A 20,868-nucleotide genomic window follows, 5' to 3' on the forward strand; every position below is an offset into this window, starting at 1 on the left:
GCATTTTAAGTGAATTAAACCACCCCAGCCTGTGTGAGAGGATCCATGCCAGGTGGGGGGACTCCCCCACCTAACTCCCCAGATAGGCGAGGGCTGGAAATGGGGCGGGGGGTGTTGATGGAGCAGCAGAGCTGTGACCATCAGGCACACTCCTGGGTGAAGCAAAGCCTCCCTTTGGAGCTTTAAAACAGCTTCAAGGCGTGAGTCGTTATATCATCCTTGGCCAGTGGGCTGGAGAGGAACCGAAAAAATGAAACTCCTCAGGCTGCCCATTAGCGAAGGGAAATATGCAAACGTTGAGGGTCCCTGAGTGTCAGGGCCACATTCTTCTGCTTTGATCTGTTAAGTAGAACACTCTTCACGCCCACTTTAGGCCTCAAGCTGAACGTTCTTTGCTGGCTGATGTCTCTGTAACTTAGGACCTTGATAGAATGCTAGCAATGAGGCGCTTTAGAAAACAGCGTTTTTAGAGTTGGCCAGCCTTAGATTGATTTCGTGATTGAATTCTCACGATAGCTGCTCACTTTCTGCAGTGAGATTTCTCCACGGCAGCACCGTAGCTTGAGGAAAGCTAGATAGTTCTTTATTATGGTGGCTGTCCTGTGCATGGAGGGGTGTCAGCATCCCCCCACCACACACATACACACACACACACACATACACACACACACACGCACACACACACTGTGACAACTAGGAATGTCTCCAGACATCACCAACTGTCTCATGGAACACAAAATTACACTCCCTTGAACAGTCACTGTTCTGTAGGCCAGAGGCAGTATGAAAGATTTAACCTTTGTCCTAAATTGGTTGCACTTTTAATATTGACTGAGACTTCACATACGTTTAACACCTGTGTGTTATCGGTTCATCCCCCGTTTGGGCTGAGCAACACTTTCTTCTCTTGTGAGTGGCCTTCATAGAAACTCAGCCTTCTCTTTCCTCTTCCAGTCTGCCCTCCCGTTTTTTTGGTTTTTTTTTTTTTTTTTTGGCCATGCCGTGCGCATGTGAGATCTTAGTTCCCCGACCAGGGATCGAACCTGGATCCCCTGGATGGGATACATGTCGTCTTAACCACTGGACCACCGGGGATGTCCCTCCCATGGTATTCTTATGTTGCTAATAATCGACCCGACCTGCTCATTCATTACTAGGTCATGAGTTTATTACTTGTGCACACTCATTCATTCAGGCAACAATATACTTAGCGAGTTCCCATAGCAGGCCCCAGGATGGGGCAGGGTGCGCGGCAGGGAGGGCAGGGCATGGAGCAAGCACCACCCTTAGCCGGAATTCCCACACGTTTGATGATGCCTCTGGCCTCCTTAGGTCATTCGTGGTCAGGGCTTACATTTTGGAAAGCAAAACTGTATCCGAAGTGGAGGAACACGATCCCTGGAATCAGGCTTCAGACTCAGATCCCTCTCCCACTGCTTACAAGCTGGGTGTCAGTCACTCAGTCGTGTCCAACTCTGGCGACCCCATGGACTGTAGCCCGCCAGGCTCCTCTGTCCATGAGGTTCTCCAGGCAAGAATACTGGAGTGGGTTGCCATTTCCTTCTCCAGCGGATCTGCCAACCCAGGGACTGTACCCAGGTCTCCTGCATTGCAGGCAGATTCTTTACTGTCTGAGCCACCAGGAAAGCTCTAACTGGGTAGCCGTAGGCTGATGGTGGAGACTGTCTGCCTCCATTTCCCCACAAGCAGGAATGGGGGGATTTTGCTGACTCGGCAGAGTTCTGGGACGTCTCAATGAGATCACATCAAGCAATCAGTATATGGTAATGATGAGGAAAATTGTAAATTTTCTATGGTAGAACAATCAAACTGAGACAGAAGAAAAAAAAAAGCCAGCAATAACTAAGGACATGCTCCCTTTGTGGACCTTTCCCAAAGTGCAGTGTGAATCTATGTTATTCATTAACCAGACCTCCTCAAAGCAGAAAGACGAACTCAGCCTTTGAGAAGAAGGCCTCTTTCTTCAGATTCTTTATAACCCTATGATTAATATATTTCTTTTCCATCTCAAACAAGGGGTCACATTGACCAAAGGCTTATCTGTACATGCATAATTGAAAAAAACAAAAACACTTCAACGAACTGTGTACTCAATGCTAACCTATCAATATGATACATAATTTCTTTGCCTCAAAAATGTATAAAACTGCACCTCTCACTTCTGCTCAATGGAGCAGTTCTCAGAGTTTCTGAGAATCTGTTTGCCAGGTTATCATCCTCGGTTTGACTCGAATAAAATTCTCTTATCTGCCTTCTTAGCTGGATTGTTATTTGATTTCTTGTCAACAGCAACTTACCATCTGCCAGCTGGTAGGTTATTTGTATGAACTTGACATCTTGGTGGGTCAAAAATAGTCAAGTATTGGCAACTTCCTAGGTCAACCTAATGGAACGCTGGGGTCCATATCTGACTCTGTGGAGGCTGAGCAGATAGGGGAGTGGTCCGGCCTGGTTATTTCCAGAATCCCTGCCCCCTCTCTCTCTAAGATTGCACCCTGCTGCTACATAGACTACTTAGGGCGGACATGCCACTCCCTCCCATCCTGTGTTCACAGTGGCCTATGTGTCAAAAGCTTGTCCTGTGGGGGAACTGCTCTGTTCCTTGCCAATGTGTGAGGAAGTAACCTCAACTGTGGCAGCTCCTCAGCCCCCTGTGGGTGGTTGTGGTGTTTTGTTTTATAAATCTGTCTTATCACCGTATGCATTTTGTTTTGTTTTTTGGGCCTGTGGGATGTTAGTTCCCTGACCAGGGATCGAACCCGGGCCCCCCGCGGTGGAAGGGCAGAGTCTTAACCCCCGGACCTCCAGGGAAGTCGCTGTTGTCTTGTTCGTTCCCTGGGTGCCCATCTCGGGCGGGCACTTCTCTGATGTGTCTGTGTTCCTGCCCCAGGTCACGCTGCTGATCGCCTTCATCTGCGTGAGGACCTCTTTTTGGACCAGCTACAGCGCCTACAGCTACTTCGAAGTGGTCACCATCTGCAACTTGATCATGATCCTCGCCTTCTATCTGGTGCACCTCTTCCGCCTCTACCGCGTGCTCACCTGTATCAGCTGGCCCCTGTCGGTAAGGGAGCGGCCAGGCCGCTCTCCCCAGCGCGAGTCAGGACGCAGGCTGGGTGCTGGGACCTGACGTTGTCCTTCCCGTCTACCCACCCCGCCTCCTTGGCTGTCTCAGCTCTGAATTTCCCACTGGCTGGGTGGCCCTCTCTGCCTCGTGTTCTACTGGCCTCTAAAACTCACCTTCAAGCTGCAAGAAGGCTGCGCTTCTCATCGCATGCTGGTTTTCTCAAGTGACAGAAAATGGGCTGAATGGGGGGTGACTTGGAGGTAGAATGTGGAAGCAGGAAGCTGATCGAGGTCGTGGGTATTTACACTGTCTTACAGATAAGATCTGTCCGCTAAAGTGGACAGGCAAAGTGTGAAGAAAGATATCAGAAGTTGCTAAGGTTTCTTCTTCCCATTATATTATTTTTAAAACGGCTTTCTTACACTTTGTCGACATGTCATACAATTACCGATTGAAGTGTACAGTTCAGTGGATTTCCGTATGTTTCTAGACTTGTGCAACCGTCACCTCATTTTTAGAATATTTTCATCACCTCAAAAAGAAACCCTCTACCCTTTAGCTATTACCTCCTACCCCTCATCTCCTGCAGTCCTGAGCTACTACTAATTGACTTTCTGTCTCTATAACTTTTCCTATCCTGGAGATTTCATGTAAGTGGACTCATAGATGTGGTCTTCTGTGACTAGCTTCTTTCACTTAGTAGAGTGTGTTCCTGGTTTATCTATTTATAGCATGTATCAGCACTTCATTTCTTTTTATAGCTAAGAAATAACCCATGGAAAGGATATACCACATTTTGGCTTTTTGTTGATTTGTTTGTTGCAGGTGCACCACGTGGCATATGGGATCTTAGTTCCCCGACCAGGGATCGAACCCATGCCCCCTGCAGTGCAAGCACGGAGTCCTAACCACTGAATCACATTTTGTTTATTCATTTATCATTGATGAATATTTGGGTTGTTTCTGTCTCTTGGCAATTGTGAATCCTGCTGCTGTGCACATTTGTATACAAGTTTTGTGTATGGACATGTTTTTATTTTGCTTGGGAATATACCTAAGAGTGGAATTGCTGGGTCACATGGTAACTGTTTAATTGTTTGAGGAACTGCCCGGCTATTTTCCATAGTGGATATAACATGTTGCATTCCAGCAGTCTTCCTGCTTGTTCTTTTTCAGGATTATTTTGAATTGTAGTTCCATAAGAACTTTATAATCAGTTTTTCAGTTTCCACAAAGAAGTTAGCTGAGATTTTAATAAGAATGACATTGAATCTGTGGATAAATTTGGAGAGTATTGCCATTTTAATAATAATATAAAGTCTTGTGATCCATGAGCATGGAAGGCTTTTCCATTTACTTAGATCTTCTAAAACTTCTTTCAACAATGTCATGTAATTTTCAGAGTATGAGTTTTATACTATTTTTGTTTAGTGTGTTGCTAAGTATCCTACCCTTTGTGATACTATTTCAAATGTAATTATTAATTTCATTTTCGGATTGTTCACTGCACGTGGATAGAAATACAATTGATTTCTGTTTATTGATCTTGTATCCTCAATTGTGTTGAAATCATTTATTAGATCTAGTAGACCGTTCATTAGTGGATTCGTTAGTGTTTTCTATCTATGGGAGCATACTGTCTGTAAATAGAGATAGTTTTACATTTGTTTGCAGTCTGGATGCTTTTTACTTCATTTTCTTGGCTTATTGCAAGAAATTGAATGTTGAAGTGGCAAGAGTGGATATCATCTTGTTCCAGTCTTAGGAGGAGAGTATTAGTTTTTTGTCATTAAATGTAACATTAGCTGGGGTTTTTGTAGATAAGTGTTAGTCACTCAGTCATGTCCAACTCTTTGCAACCCCATGGATTGTAACTTGCCATGCTCCTCTGTTCATGGAATTCTCCAGGCAAGAATACCGGCGTGGGTAGCCATTCCCTTCTCCAGGGGATCTTCCTGATCCAGGGATCAAACCCAGGTCTCCTGCACTGCAGGCAGATTCTTTACTGTTTGAGCCACCAGAGATGGTATTTATCAAATAGAAGAAGTTACCTTTAATTCATTTGTCTATTAAGACAATCATGCAGGATGATGAATCTCTCTAGGATTCTGTTATTGCACTGATTTTCATATGTGGAACTAGCTTTGCATTCCTGGGGGAAATTCTGATTGGCTGTGATGTATAATTCAGTTTACATGTAACTGGATTTGGTTTGCTAGTGTTTTGTTGACATTTTTGCATTGGTGTTCATAAGAGATATTATTGGTCTGTAGTTTTCTTGTGATTTCTTTGGTTTTGTTATCAGAAGTGTTTTCTTCTCTTATGTTTTTAGAAAAGTTTTGGAAGAGTTGGTATTGATTCCTCTCTAAATGTTTGTAATTCTGCATGGAAGCCATCTGGTCTGGGCTTTTTCTGTGGGTAGTGTTTTTGTTATTCATTCAGGTTCTACTATTATAGATCCTATTCAGATTATTTCTTCTTGAGTCATTTTCAGTAGCATGTTTTTCTAGGAATGTCTCCATTTCATCTAACTTATTTAACTTATTGCTGTACAACTGATCACAGTATTCTTTTAAAATCCTTTTTATTTCATCAGTAGTGAAGGCCCCTCTTTCATTTCTGATTCTGGCCATTTGAATGTTTTTCTTCTCTTTTTTCCCCCCTTCTCAGTCTAGCTAAAGTTTTCTCTATGTTGTGTTGATCGTTTCAAGGAACCAATTCTTGATTTCATGGACTTTCTCTGTTGTTCTTTTCTCTGTAGCATTCGTTTCTGCAGTGATCCCTATTTCCTTCTTTCTTCTTGTAGGTTTTAGCTTGCTTTTCTTTTCCCAGTGTCCTAAGGTGAAGGTTTAGATTATTCATTTGAAACCTCTCTTCACTTTTAATATATGCCGTAACAGCTACAAATTTCTCTTTAGAGCACAGTCCGCTCTTGGTGGCCCTAAGCCCCAGTTCGCCCTTCTGATCTGGTGTTGGTAGGGAAGGGGCGGCATGAGGCGAAGCATCCTCTTGTTGTCAAAAGACAGAGACCCCCACCTCCTCCAGGACCTGCAAAGGGCATAAAGAGATGGCCCTATGGACCCAAGGGAAGCAAAGATGGAGTCAGCCCTTCCTGCAGACCCTCGGCAGTCTGGCTTGAGGGCACATTTTCAACAGTCAAGAAGAGGGAAGACAAAATGCGAGTAGAACTGGGAGGACTTTTGTCCGCAGAATGGGGAGGCCCTCCAGGCAGCCACCACAGCCAGCACGTTGCGAGCCCAGACCTTTCTTTGCAGCAGAAGCGAAGGCACATACCTCTTTAAGGGTCTTTACTTCTCAGAGCTGGAACTGCACTGAAACGCTCCAGCCTGGAAGTTGCAAGCAGCTCATTTGCTTGTTAGTAGCTTTAGCCTGAAGGTCAAGGTAACCATGGACAGCCTGACCTCAGGAGTGGAGCCATCCTTAGGGGACGTCTCTGCTCACCTGAGAAGCATCTCTGTCTCTGCCGCCTCTCTTCCTGCCTGCCCAGCGTCTTTTCTCTCCTGCTTGGCCTCATCCTGGCCAGCCATCCTTTCTTGTTGCCTATGAGCTCCCCTGCCCCTGCTGGGGTGTTACCGGGAGAAGAGGAAGTGTCTGTCCTTCTCTCCTGAGAACCCCACTGACCTGCTTTGTTTCTGCCCGCAGGAACTCCTGCATTATTTAATCGGTACCCTGCTCCTCCTCATCGCCTCCATCGTGGCAGCTTCCCAGAGTTACAGACAGAGCGGACTGGTGGCTGGAGCGGTGAGGACGCTTCCCAGGAGGCGGCAGGGAGGAATTCCTATTCTGAATGCCCACTTTCTTCCTCACAGGGCGGCAAAGGGATTGTTCTCTGGGGCCTTTCTTTCTCAGGATCGGTCTCCACCTTGATCCATCAGCAGTAGTCCCCAGAGAACCTGAAACGTGGGCCCGTGGCAGAGGGTGTCAGGTGGTGACGGGCAGGGCTGTGCAAACTCAAATGGCCCCAGCGGCCCAGACCCCTTTCTCTTACAGCCACTCCTTAAATCAGGGGATAAGTAGGTTTTAATTCTCATGCTTGCCCTGGTCATTTGATCGGGGCTGTCTCAGCCCTGTGCAGGGAAGGGTTCTGCACAGGGAAGTTCCCTTCAGGGCCCAGGGAACAGTCCTGCGATCAGCTAGTGATACCCACCAGGAGTCTCAGCTTTGCCATTCCTGACTATTCACAGTATTCAGACCAGGAAATACACTTCTGTACCTTTCAGAGGTGAACACTGACCCACTGGCTAACCTGAATGGAAGGAGCATGAAGTGGACAAAAATAGAGCATGGTGGGAGCTACATGTATTTATCACCCAGAGACACACAGATGTGTCTGTGTGAGTGTGACTCACTCAGTCGTGTTTGACTCTGTAACCCCATGGACTGTAGCCCGCCAGGCTCCTCTGTCCATGGAATGAATTCTCCAGGCAAGAATACTGGAGGGGGTAGCCATTCCCTTCTCCAGGGTATCCTCCCGACCCAGGGATTGAATCCAGATCTCCTGCATTGCAGGCAGATTCTTTACTGTCTGAGCCACCAGGAAACCCACATGTGTCTTAGAAGTCACATATGGGAAGCCATATTCTTTAAAAGATCTATAGGTTCCTGTCATCTGATTTCTGATTTAGCTTATTGTTTATAGTTTGGAAGCCTGTGGGCTACAACCAATTTGCCTCACTTTTCAAATGAGTTTGAAGAGAAGCTGTCTGTGTGATAGTAACTCACTTCCACATGGAACTCAAAATCTCTTGACTTTGGGCTGAGAGCCAGTGAGTGCCTGGGATTCCACCAACTGGTGGAGTCTGCAGGGGGCAGAAGGTCCCTGCAGAGGGGCAGCCGGACCTCTGAGCACTCATGCCCCTTGAGCTTAGTCATTCAGTCGTGTCTGACTCTTTGTGACCCCATGGACTGTAGCCCGCCAGGCTCCTCTGTCCATGGGATTCTCAAGGCAAGAATACTGGAGTGGGTTGCCATTTCCTGCTCCAGTGGATCTTCCTGACCCAGGGATTGAACGCTCGTCCCCTAAATTTGTGCCCTTAAGCCCCTCCCATACCCCTTCCCCACTGTGGAGGTTAGTTTCCAAGAAGAGGGATAGTTCCCACCTGTCCGCTGACAGAGGAGCTTTATGCTTACCGTGGTTCAGGACCACACGGGCAGAGTCCCGCTGGGTTTTCTGATTCGGGTGGCGCGTGACAGTATTAGCCCTGGACTCCCAACAACCCCCACTTGTCCTCCACCTGTCCTGTGGGAACCAGCATGGACCCAGAGAAACCAGAAGAAATGAAAAGATACAGTCCCTGCTGATGAGAAAGTGATTCTCTTAGGAGGCCAGGGCCATGAGACAGTTAGCACACAAGGCCCTGTCGCCCAGAAGCACATTATGTGGCCCTGTAATAAACTGTTCAATTATGCGAACAGTTGGGGAGCAGGACAGTGTACAATGTGCTAATTGTGCAGAACAGACAATGGGAGGCCGGGACAGGCTGTAATAGGCTGATTATGTGGTGCAGACAATTGGTGCAAAAGGAACCAGGGAGATGGACAAGGGGGAGAGGAGGCTGGGGGGTGCTGGGCAGGGCAGCCACGTGGGAACCAGCAGGCAGGCAGGATAGTCCTGCGCTTGGGCTGGCTGCTCTGGGCCATTCCTGCTGGACCTCCGGGGGCCCCGGCCATGCACTTGGGGGGCCTGTGGACACCTGGCAAAGTGAGCAGAGAGGAACCCTGGGCTCAGACCTCTGGTCTCATCTGGCAGAGCTCTGAGGGTTAAAGGAAGCCATGCATCTGAAGGGCTTAGAAGACTGCCTGGGATGAAGTAAATGCTCCATCAGTGTTAGTACCTGCCCTGCAGTTGTTGTTAACCAGAGGTCCCCAACCTCTGGGCTCTAGTGGCTGATGATCTCAGGTGGAGCTGATGTAATAATAATAGAAATAAAGTGCACAATAAATGTAACGTACTCGAATCATCCTGAAACCATCCCTCCTCCCTGGTTCGTGGAAAAATTGTCTTCTCTGAAGCCCAGCCCTGGTGCCAAAAAGGTTGGGGACCTCTGTGACAAGTCGGGAAAGGCTACACGCGTCCAAGTCCCAGGCAGACACACCTGAGTCTGTGTCTGCTTCTCACTCCATCATTTAATAATCCTCCGTGAGGTCCTTTAAAGTGTTAGTGAAATTGTTAGTCACTCGGTCATGTCCGATTCTTTGTGATCCCATGAACGGTAGCCCTCCAGGCCCCTCTGTCTGTGAAATTCTCCAAGCAGGAATATGGGAGTGGGTAGCCATTTCCTTCTCCCGGGGATCTTCTGACCCAGTGATCGAACCTGGGTCTCCTGGATTGCAGGCAGATTCTTTACCATCTGGGAAAGTAAAAAAGGTAAAGAACTTCCCCACCAGGGAAGCCCGGGAGGCCCTTTGCCTACCACAAATGAGAAGGCTGCGTAGGGCTAGGTGCTCACAACGGAACGCAGGAAGGACAGGCATGCCGCTTGAACTTATTTCAGCCTGATGTTACTTAAATACGTGTAAACCTGGCGCCAGGTATGGGGGCCTCAACTTCTGGCTCCAACACAGCTGGGAAGCCAGACAGAACAGAAAGCCTTTATGGATGAAGTGCATGTGATGCCACCATACCAAGATCCATTTGAACATTAAATGTTAAGAAACCCAAATAAAATGTACTGTTCCTCCTTTTTCTGTCTTCTTAGTCCAGGATAAAGACTGGTGGCTTGCAGCTGGGTTGTAAATATAAACCTGAGCGGGGGCACGTAGTTGTCTGGAGAAGAGGTGAGAGGTGGAGCCCAGAGGCCTGGCTGCGACCCAGTTGCAGGCCTGACTGGGGCCAGGGCATCACCCCCGTGCCTGCGTGAGGACAGGTGGCCAGGTCAGATGAGTCCCCGGGTCCCTCGCGGCCACAGCCAGTACAGGAAACAGGCACAGGGATGAGCCGCTGAAAGGGCTGCCTGCGTGACTGGCCCTTGCCCTGGGCACCTCCTGGCCCCTCTCTCTTGCACAGATCTTCGGTTTCCTGGCCACCTTCCTCTGCCTGGCGAGCGTGTGGCTGTCCTACAAGATCTCGTGCGTGACCCAGTCCACAGGTGAGTTCTGGTCTGAATACAGATGACCAAGAAGGTTCCCTGTGCTCAGGAATGGGAGGACATGGGCTCTGGAGCTTGGCAGTAGGGGACCACAGACAGAGCACCATTCTGTCTCCATGGCGCCCTGGGTCACCCCAACATTCTCATTCTCTTGATGGCAAAGCGTTTTCTTTAAATGAGTTTCCTAATGACAGAAATAAAAGGTAGTATATTTAGAAAATAGAAATTAAAAAAAAAAAAAAATTTAAATAAAAACCATTATCACACTACCAAGAAATTAGCACCTGCTGGGTATCTGTCCCTTCAGCATTTCCTTGCTGTGAATATAAAAAGAGAGAGATGTGCCTTTGTCTTTTGGGCCATGCCATGCAGCTTACAGGAGCTTAGTTCCCTGACCCGGGATCAAAGCCGAGCTCCTTTCAGTGGAGGTGCAGAGTCCTAACCTCTGGACTGCCCGGGAAGTCCCAAGAGATGTGCAATTATTAAAGGATCAGACTTCGTGTATGATTTTGCAAACTACTCCTCTGTTCCTGCCCAGCCCCTTATCGGTCATTTTCTCCACATAATTAAGTGTCCTGCTCTGGCATCCTTCATGGCTCGGTTGTGTAGCACTGGCTGCTTTGCATGTCAGCATCGTAGTTTACTGAAATTGTCTCCTATTTGAGCACACTATATATTTTTTAATTAAAAATTCTTTCCTACTCAACAATGCTGTAATGAACCAATGAACATCCTTGTAAATATATCCCCAGACACACAACCTAATGTTTTTTCACCTTTAGAATAAATTCCTAGAAATAGGATTGCTGAAAGTTGAACCAGCTATACTTTACTTCTTTCTTTGAATCAGCACTCTCGCTCATTCTTTTGTTTTTAAAACATACATTAAAAATATCAAAGCGTCTTACAGAGTGCTTGCCACAGTAGAGCTTCAGTCTCCTCCTAATACTGTCACTGGCAAAAAGCTAACAGAAGGCTGGGTGAAGAGTCAGTCACCAAGGGCCACGGTGGTAGGATTCCCTTTAGGAAAAATGTCCAAAATAGACAAGTCCACAGAGGCAGAGAGTGGAGTACCGGTTGCTTAGGGCTGGGGCAGGAGATACAGGAATGACTGCGTGTGCATTTGGGGCTTCTTCTGGACACGATGAGATTGTTCTAAGATTGTGTGGATGGTTGTACAATTCTGTGAATACAGTGAAAACCACGGAATTGCACACTTTAAATGAGTGAACTGTGTGGTAGATTAATTATATCCCTGTAAGGCTGTTTAAGAAAGAATGAATGACGAAAAAAGAATGTGAAAAAGTTAATAGGTAATGTCTAAAAGTGATACATCAATCAACGTTGATGTAAATATGTTAAAATTACGGAGGAAGACCCGAAAGAAACAGCTAAAGGAGTTCAAGTACCTCTGAGAAAGAAGCCTGGGGTGGGGAGGAGCAGGGAGGGGAACCTTTTATTTCGTTTTTACAACCGGACTGAAAAAACACAAAGTAATTCCCCAGCCTTGGTGTGGGTGGGGGGACGCGGCGCATGCGCAGCCCCGGGGCAGCCCTGCGGGCCCGGCCCCCTCAACCCTGCCCTTCCCTTCCCCCAGACGCCGCCTGACGCCCCCAGGGCCCCCCAGCCCTGTGGGAGGCCCTGCCGGACGTGTGACTCCGCGGATGGAGGGTCCTGAGCTGGCGACCCCAGAAGAAACCGGGGTCTCGGGCCTCGCACCGGATCCCCGGGTGGGAGGCGCGGGAAGGACTCTTCTTCCGGCTTCCAGGCGGGTCCAGCCCCTCTCTCCCGCCTTCCACACTTCATCAGAGAATATGCCTCCCTGTCTGGGAAAGAAAAGCAGCCGCCAGGAAAATCTGATCTCTTCCTCCAGCTTTAGAACTGCCTCAGGGACTGATGCCCCCCACCCCCCACACCCCCACACCCCTCCGCTTATGGTGATGGGGGAGGGGGTTCTGAATACTCCTATGAAGCCTCTTCCTCTCCCCAGCCCTCGGGAGGGGCGCTGCCTTAAACTCTTCTGAAAACACAGCCATCATCTAATTTATCTCGCTTGGAAATCCGGTCTTGAAGGTGCACTCTTAAAAGCGAGGCCTCCTGGTAGCACCATGCGGTCCGCTAGTCCCCAACTAGGAGGTGTCACGGCCCCGTTCCTATTCTTCCCATTGTGTATGTATGTTTTTAAATAAAATGTTGACTTGGCCAATTGCAGGAGTTCTTATTAAATTAGAAGAAGGCTGTAAAACCAGAGTGAGGCACGTGCTACCTCGGGACCCATGAGGTTCATGTGCCCATTGGAGGGGAGAAGAGGAAAGAATGCATATCATCCTGGCCTCAGAAGACTTGTGTATTTTCAAAGTACATTGATATTAAGGGTGGAAGCCAGCATAATTCACATAAGACTCAAAAGCAACTTGGGCAGCCTTAAAAAGTAAATGTTGACACATGGTACACCATGGATGAACCTTGAAGACATTCTGTTAAGTAAAACGAGCCAGACATTAAAGGACAAATACTATATGATTTTAGTTACATGATGTGCCTAGAGTAGGCAAAATTCACAGAGACAAAGTAAAATGGTGATTGGTTGCCAGAGTCTGGAGGGCGGAATTGGGAGTATTTAAGAGGTTGAAGAGTCTGCCTGCAATGCGGGAGATCCAGGTTCAATCCCTGTGTCGGGAAGATCCTCTGGAGAAGGAAACGGCAACGCACTCCAGTATTCTCCCCTGGAGAATCCCATGGAAGGAGGAGCCTGGTAGGCTACAGTCCACAGGGTCAAAGAGTCGGACACAACTGAGCGACTTCACTTTCACTTTCAATGGGTAGGTACAGTTTCCCTTTGGGAAGGTGAAAATATTCTGTTCTGGTTGGGTCTTCCTTGGCAGTCCAATGGGTAGGCTCTTCACTTCCACTGCAAGTTTGACTCCTGGTTGGGGAACTAAGAATTCACATGCCACCAAAAGAAAAAAAGAAAAAAGAAAACATTCTGGAGATGGTGGTGATGGCTGCACATTAATCTGAATGTAATTAACACCTGAAATTTGTTTAAATGGTTAACATTTATGTTATCTATATTTCACCAAGAGTTTTTCTTCTCTTAAAGCAACGCAGGACCTTCTGTCTAAGGCTCCTAAGTAACTGATAAGCTTCTTGGGAAATAGAGAAAGACGGAGACACAGTCCTGCCCACCCACAGCAGGCATCACAGTCCAGCAGAGGCCAGCACCATGTTCTAACAGCTAAGGCTTGCGGGTCTAGAGAAAACAGGTCTGTCGTCTCAGGGGCAGTGCCCACGAGCAAGCCAAACTCTGTCCCCACCACCCAGCTCCCAGCACGGGGAGGTGACCCACCAAGCAGTCCCAGCCAGGCTGGACCAAGCGGAGATATGAGAGGAGGGATGTTTGGACCCATAGTGGGAGGATGGTTAGGACTCCTCGCTTCCACTTCAGGGGGCATGAGACCTGCCCCAAGGAGCAAGAGCCAGTCTTAGCTCACCATGACCACTGCAGACCCAGGAAAGGGTGTTGACATCTGTGGCACCAGGGACCCTGGGAGGTGAGACCAAAGTGGGTCAGCCCACATGGTCTCCCACAAACAGGCGGCAGAGCCCTGGGGAGGGACCTGGAAGGTGAGGTGGTGCCCTCCGTCAGGCAGGCCTCTGCACAGATGTTTCCTCACCATCCACAAGAAAAGACTTCTGCTCACTGAGGCTCCCAGGTGCGGCCACAGAACCGCCCCTTCCTCCAGGGGCCCCATGAGGAAGCCCATCTGTCCTGAAGGCCGGGTGGAGGAGTGGGGAGACCCCAGGAGAAAGCAGAGGGCACATGAAGTCAGGGCTGGAGATGGGGTTTGAGTCCAGGTCTTCACCCTGGACCGGGAAGCTTGACCTGGACTTAAAGGCTCCATTCTCAGCCTGGGCTGAAGCGTCAGGATGCTCAGGTGACCCGAAGCTAGCCCACTCCCTGTGCCACCACCTCCCAGGCCTCTTCTCTAGCCTGGGTTGCTACCTTCTGTTGCCATGGAAATACCGCAGGCCTTTGGGTACCACTTCCTCCCCACTGTAGGGCGGTTTCTGAATTGTAGCAGTGAACAGGGGTTCACAGAGGTCAATCTTTATTTTAAATTTTTTAAAGAAAGTTATCCTATTTTTAAAATTAACTCATTAATCTGGCAGTGTTAGGTCTTAGTTGAGGCACTTGAATCTTTTCCTTGCCCACTCAAACTCTCTAGTTGTGGCATCAAGCCTCAGTAGTTGCAGAACACTGGCTTAGTTGCCCAAGGCATGTGGGATCTTAGTTCCCCAACCAGGGATTGAACCCAGGTCCCCTACATTGCAAGGCAGAGTTTTTACCACTAGACCATCAACAAAGTCCCTGGATATCAATGTTATGTGCAAAATATATATTAACATCTTAAGATGCACACTCCTCTGTTGTTGATGGCAAATGCTGACAGTGGGAACCCTGCCTTACACAGCCCTAGAAGGCTGGCCTTGCACCTTGGCTGGTCCAGGGAGACACCAGGAATGGGAGGTGAACTTCTGAGAACCTTCCAGGATATCCTGGGCAAGCCAGGCTCCCTCCAGCGCCAGCCACTAAAACAGATAAGTGAATGAACAGAAGAGGATACAGCCCCATTTAGCGCCTTCCTCCAAATAGCATGTTGTTCCAATTAACGTCATTACACTCATAGACTGACTTCATTACAAGTCAGTGTTATAAATGTAAATGAGTAATTTATATGAATGCCATATTTCCAGTTTTATATAATGGAATTTGATGTGTGATTTAGATTGACATGGGGGACTTACCTGCTTTAAAAAAAAAAGAGGCACCCCTTGCGCTGAAGGGAGCTGCCTGGCTGCCCACTAGACACCAGACAAATGGACAGAGTGACCAGTTCAGATTGTAGAAGGCAAAAACACCAGGAGAAACTTCCTCAGGAGGCCGCGGTGACAATAGCTGGTGCTTCTGGACCTTGTAAGGAGACTGAGGCAACTGGTAGCTTGTTGGGGATTCACTGTCAAGAAAAAGAGACCATGATTAGCTCTGTATAGAGTTGTGCAAAGAAGGAAACGCTATGGTATGAAGTCTTGCGCCGGATTCAGTTCTGAAGAGGGATTAAACAGTCAATAGCCAGAAAGCTATTGATCTGGTCGAAACTATCAAAAAAGGAAAAAGAAACGCCGGGCCGGGGATGCACGTGGAGGGGCGGCCGCAAGCGCCGCCGGGGTCGCCAGAAGCCCCACGTGACTAAGACATGTCCTCGGGCAGGCAGGGGAGGCGCGGGGGCGCAGGAAGTCAGCTGCTTCCTGCGCCCGCTCGGGCGGGGCCCTCCCCGGGGAGCCGGGTACCCCGCCCGAGCAGCGCCTCTGCTCCCCGCGGGCTCGGCTTCCTTCTGCGAAAAAGCACCCGGCCCTGCAGGTGGCTGCTCAGCTCCCTGCGCCCGCAGCGCCGCCTTCTGGTGGCCGTGGGGAGCGCCGCCGCCCGGCCCGGAGCCGAGACATCCGAATCCAGGGTTCGGGATCAGAAGCACAGCTTGCAGGTTTTATTGGAACCTCAGGCACTCAGACGCATCATAATCCCCTAGCTGGTGATGCTCACGCGCTGATCACTGGCTTCTGACCACACAGCTTCTGACCACATTTAACTGTAACTACACGCTTCCCACCCCATCCCCGCTCCTGGTTCTCCTTCCTTTCGAAATCTCCCTTCACCCCACCTTTGCTTTTCTTATCGCATAATTCTAGTGTCGCTCGATGTATTGCCTAAAAAGTGCAGATATAAGTATAGCAATTCTTTATAATTAAACGAAAAGGACCCAATGCCGTAGGTCATCCTTTCATTGTGTTGCTGTAACAGACACCACACCCCCCTCCCCCCGCGCGCCCCCACCTCCTTTCAGGCAACACTTGGCATCCTCTTGGCCCTTTTTCGTACGATCTCTTAATCCAGACAGGGACCACGTGTCTGCCCCGCAAAGGCTGTGACCAGTTTCACTCCAGCGCAAGCACAGAGCTGGGCCGCAGGCTTCACTGACAGCTTTTGACTGCCACACCAGAGCTTTCCCGTGGACCCCGCCGTGGGTGTGTAGTCCGCAGCTACAGGAGAGTTCCTGCCCATAGGCGGATGCTGGCTAATTGGACACAGCAGCCAGTGGATACATTTGTCCTCCTCACCCGGGACAGACTGGTCTGTGTTAGTCGCTCAGTCGTGTCCGACTCTTTGCGACCCCATGGACTGTAGCCCACCAGGCTCCTCTGTCCATGGGATTCTTCAGGCAAAAATACTGGAATCGGTCGCCACACGCTCCTCCAGGGGATCTTCCCAACCCAGGGATCAAACCCAGGTTTTCCGCATTGCAGGCGGATTCTTTACCGTCTGAGCCACCAGGAGAGCCCAGACTGTGCTGAGGCAGAGTTTATACAGTCTCCCACGGGACCCTGCAAATGCTCACACAGGGTGGTCCGTTCGGCAGCCTCCTACTGGCTGTACTGCCCAGGTAAGTGGTCCATCTGGGTCTGTGAGTGCAAGCCAAAAATAGGCCGCAGCTGCGCCAACTAACTGCCTTACTGAGGGGCGACCTTGGAAGACAGTAGTGAAGGTTGCTGACCCCAGTGGTTGCAGCTCGGAGCATCTGACTCTTCCAAGGAAAAAAAAATACAGAGCCTGAAGGGAGGGGTGAACGGCCAGGGACAGCCCCCCATGGGCCCCCGCAAGAAGTGGGTGGGCAGAAAGCCACCAAGATTCGCAAACGAGCGAGTCGTTTGGATAAGAAGTGAGTCACCTTCCAAATAAAAATCCTGGGTAAGGAGGCCACTGAATGCCAGGAAGAAGGCAACCCAGGAAAACCTCTGTGCAGATGAATCTATTTTACAACGAATGGCCAAGGCAGGTGATTGACAGCGATAAAAGGGGCGGGCAGAGCAGACCGGAGGAGCTGTGAGCCTGCGCATAGGAAGCAACGCGAGATCCTGGAGTGAGCCCACGAGTCCTGCGCGAGGGCCTGCTCGGTGCGAGCTGACTCCGCTGAGACCCGGTGAAGCAAAGCCATGGGACGAGCGGGGACGAGACTCAGGTGTGGGTCGGCTCTCCGGCTTCGCCCCACGCAGGGGGAAGCCTTGCGTGCTCCTGAGCTTACGGAGTACTGGCTGTAGCTTTGTGGGGGGTGTTTGGTTGGCTTTGGTCTGGGCTGTGCTTGCCTCTCTTCCGTAAGAACCTGCTCACGGGATCCACTCGTTGCATCCACTGTTGGTGGCTCCTCTAAGGGTCAGATGCAGGTTCCAGGATGGGCTTTTCCCCGTAAAGTTCGCTGAGCATAACAGTTGACACAGCGCCTTCTTCCTGGGAGAAGAAAGGGTCCACGGTCTTTTCACCCGAGGTTTCGGATGGCCAGGGGTGCAGCACGGAGTTTCCACGCTTCCTCGGGAGCTGCACCCCCACTGTCAGAGCGATGGAAGCCGGGAGCTTTACTGTGGACTCTGGGTGCTTCGGTGAGAAGGTGGCCACGTTCATCTCCGCCACACTCGAAGCTCCCAACGTGGACGGAGCTGCCGCTTCCCTCATAACCTGGCTCTTAGTCTGCAGTCTGGGGTATGGCTGGTAGTTACTCTTTTAATGGCGGTTGAGGGTGGCGGCGAGGGGTGGATGAAACCTGTTTGCTTCCACCTGGCGTAGCACGCAATACACTTATGGCCCTGGATCTCCAGTGAGAGAGCATCAGTGGTTTGGACACAACTTGTTATCATGGAAACTGTTAGTGGGTATTCAGGCGTCTCTATAATGGCTTCACAGGCCAAACTGCTTTTGCTTAGTCACCCACGCTCCCCTCGGCTGCCTTCCAAGTAGCCCTTTTGGGAGCTGCATCACAGCTCAGAGACATTTCACAATCAATTAACAAGAAACTTGGTTGCAACCACAAACTGCGGCAGAAATCCCAGCTCCACTGGCCCCGTCGCATATTGTCTAATTAGAGACAGTACATCCCAAACCTGGGAATATTCCTGTAACCGCCACCCCCAGACGTCAGACCTGTGGCCGTATTTGAATGAGGGCCCCAACACCCAATAATCTTGGAGGCCCTTTAGGCGCCGTACCCTAGCACCTTCTTCAGACCAATGAGTAACAGGTGCTTGCTGCTCATTGCACAGCTGATGGAGGCCTTTTACCATGACGATTCCTCTGGTTCTGGCCCTCTGAGCTGGGGTGGTGTTTTAATAAAAAGTATAATAGACTAGCCAGAAGAATATAGAGGTTGAACAAATTTTAGCCAAAAGTATAATAGACAAATAGAAAGTTACATATTTAAACCCGAGTCTCCTGCATTTAAACGTGGTGATTTGACATATGTCTACTTTCTGAAATGATTACCACAGTCAAGTTAACATATCCATCACCTCACAGATACCTTTTTTTTTTTTTTTTAACGTGTGTGGTTGAGCTTTTGAATTCGAGAACTTCCTCCTGCCACTGAGAAGCGACTGTGAACGTGACTAACCTCTGGTCAAAACAGCCTCCAACTTGACATCCTGCAAGTCCGAACTAAATTCCATAGGTGGGATGAGCTCTAGGAAGTTCTGTCGTGAAAACACTATGGATCTTGCAATTAAGCCCAGTCCCTAAGCCTTTAACTTCACCAACAGGTGTCTTCCTTCATGGAGTGCTAGTCTCATGAAAGCCAGCTGACAAGGGTCAGTGAAGAAGCCCATCCAGCTCCAAGGTGAGCAGGTCCTCTGTAATGCTAGAGCCTTTCAGTGAAGGCAAACGGCTGATGGCCTGCAGCAGTGGGTGTCCCCTGTGATAAGCTGAGCTTCACGTGGGACTTTCTAGTCAGAGTGCATTGCCCACCCCTGCTCTCCCAGGAATTAATGAACAATATCTGTATATCAGCTCATGAATAGTCACTTATGTCCCAGCTTTAATGGTCAGGTCTTTGGGCCCCCAGGACTGGATTTGTAAAGAGATCCCATATATTGGATGACCTCCCCTTGGAAACATAACAGTTTTCAGATTCATTATTTACATTATATGTATAGTTATATGAAATAACCACACCTAGAGAACAGTGTTGAGACAAACATACGTGGAAAAAAACCAACATGTGTGGCCATTACCTCTTGTTGTTTAGTCGCTAAGTCGCAGGTGACCCCATGGACTGTAGCCTGCCAGGCTCCTCTGTCCATGGGATTTCCCAGGCAAGAATACTGGAGTGGGTTGCCATTTCCTTCTCCAGGGTATCTTCCTGACCCAGGGATCAAACATGGGTCTCCTGCATTGCGGAAGGAGCCATCACCCCTACTGCAGACCAATGGACTATGCTCAAGTCCACCATGGTTGTAACGGAACAACCATAAAGCTTGAGATGTCCAGTGAGGAATCATGGAAGTAACTCTTCCCTGCAGAGACTTGTATCATTGGTACACTGTCCTAGAGTCCTCAGTGAGGTCTTTCACAGGGCCACCTGGCCTGTCTTCACCTATTGGCTGCTTGTACAAGAGTGATTAGCCCCTCTGTCTACCTGAGCTCCTACACATTCAAGGGCTTTTGCACCTGCTTTGATCTCAGCAGGTGAATGGGTGGATGTTTCATTTTGTTCAAATCTATGTAGATAAACTTGACCACTTTGTCCCAGATGTTCTATGGTCACCCTCCCCTGCCCACTGTCTACACCACTGGAAAGTAGCAACTCCTGGGCCAGAAAGGAAGATGATCTGGATCATCCCCGAGGTGGGGGTGACACATCTCAGCTGATCAGGTGTGAACATGGCTGACCCCAGAAGTGCACTGAGGTCAAGGGGAAATGGGTAACTTTTTTTCTCTTTTTACTAACATGGACCAGCAGTTCCAAATGTCCTTCCCTCAGTATTATAGTTCTCATGATGTCGAAAATCTCACCTTCACCTAAGCTGCTGCAGGGTCCAAAGGGCCAGTGGCCAATCAAGACAAGCGTGGAAGGTCCTGGAGTTTCATTTCCTCTCATTTTGGGAGCTTATTGGAGAAATGGCTCAAAAAGACTGAGTTAGCACAATAGAAAAATATACTGATTCCAGCTCCTGGGCTTTAAAAATAAAAAATTTTATTGGCGTGTAGTCGCTTTACAATGTTGTATTGGTTTCTGCTATACAGCAAAGTGAACCAACTATGTATATACACATATATTTTGTCTCTTTTTTGGATTCCTTCCTATTTTAGGTCACCACATAGCATTGAGTAGAGTTCCGTGAGCTATACAGTTCGTTCTCACTAGTTATATATTTTATACATAGTAGTGTGTATATGTCGACCCCAATCTCCCAATTCATCCCACATCTTCCCCCCTTGGTAACAATAAGTGTGTATTTTAACATCTGTGACTTTATTTCTGCTTTGCAAATAAGTTCATTTGTACCATTTTTTTCTAGATTCCACATATAAGCAATATTATACAACATTTGTCTTTTTTGAACTTCACATTGTATGACAGTCTTTTTTTAAAATTTATTTTAATTGGAGGCTAATTACTTTAAAATATTGTAGTGGTTTTTGTCATACGTTGACATGAATCAGCCTTGGGTGTACATGTGTCCTCCATTCTGAACCTCCCTCCCCATCCCATCCCTCAGGGTCATCCCAGTGCACCAGCCCTGAGTGCCCTGTCTCATGCATCAAACCTGGACTGGCGATCGATTTCACAT

At 48.7% G+C, this 20,868-nt stretch overlaps 1 protein-coding gene and 1 pseudogene across 1 annotated transcript in view; one reads left to right on the forward strand and one right to left on the reverse strand.

Moving 5' to 3' along the window:
- CMTM7 (CKLF like MARVEL transmembrane domain containing 7) overlaps positions 1-12,403 on the forward strand; it is a 46,419-nt gene extending 34,016 nt beyond the window's left edge. Inside the window, exons 2-5 of the mRNA XM_065932926.1 lie at positions 2,912-3,085; positions 6,752-6,850; positions 10,116-10,197; positions 11,795-12,403. Of these exons, the coding sequence (XP_065788998.1) occupies positions 2,912-3,085; positions 6,752-6,850; positions 10,116-10,197; positions 11,795-11,805 (366 nt within the window). The 3' untranslated portion in view covers positions 11,806-12,403. The remainder of the gene's footprint in view (positions 1-2,911; positions 3,086-6,751; positions 6,851-10,115; positions 10,198-11,794) is intronic.
- Positions 12,404-17,458: 5,055 nt separating this feature from the next.
- LOC136167448 (cytochrome b-like) overlaps positions 17,459-20,868 on the reverse strand; it is a 38,006-nt pseudogene continuing 34,596 nt past the window's right edge.

The sequence above is a fragment of the Muntiacus reevesi genome, chromosome 4, assembly GCF_963930625.1.
Source record: "Muntiacus reevesi chromosome 4, mMunRee1.1, whole genome shotgun sequence".
NCBI classification, from domain to species: domain Eukaryota; kingdom Metazoa; phylum Chordata; class Mammalia; order Artiodactyla; family Cervidae; genus Muntiacus; species Muntiacus reevesi.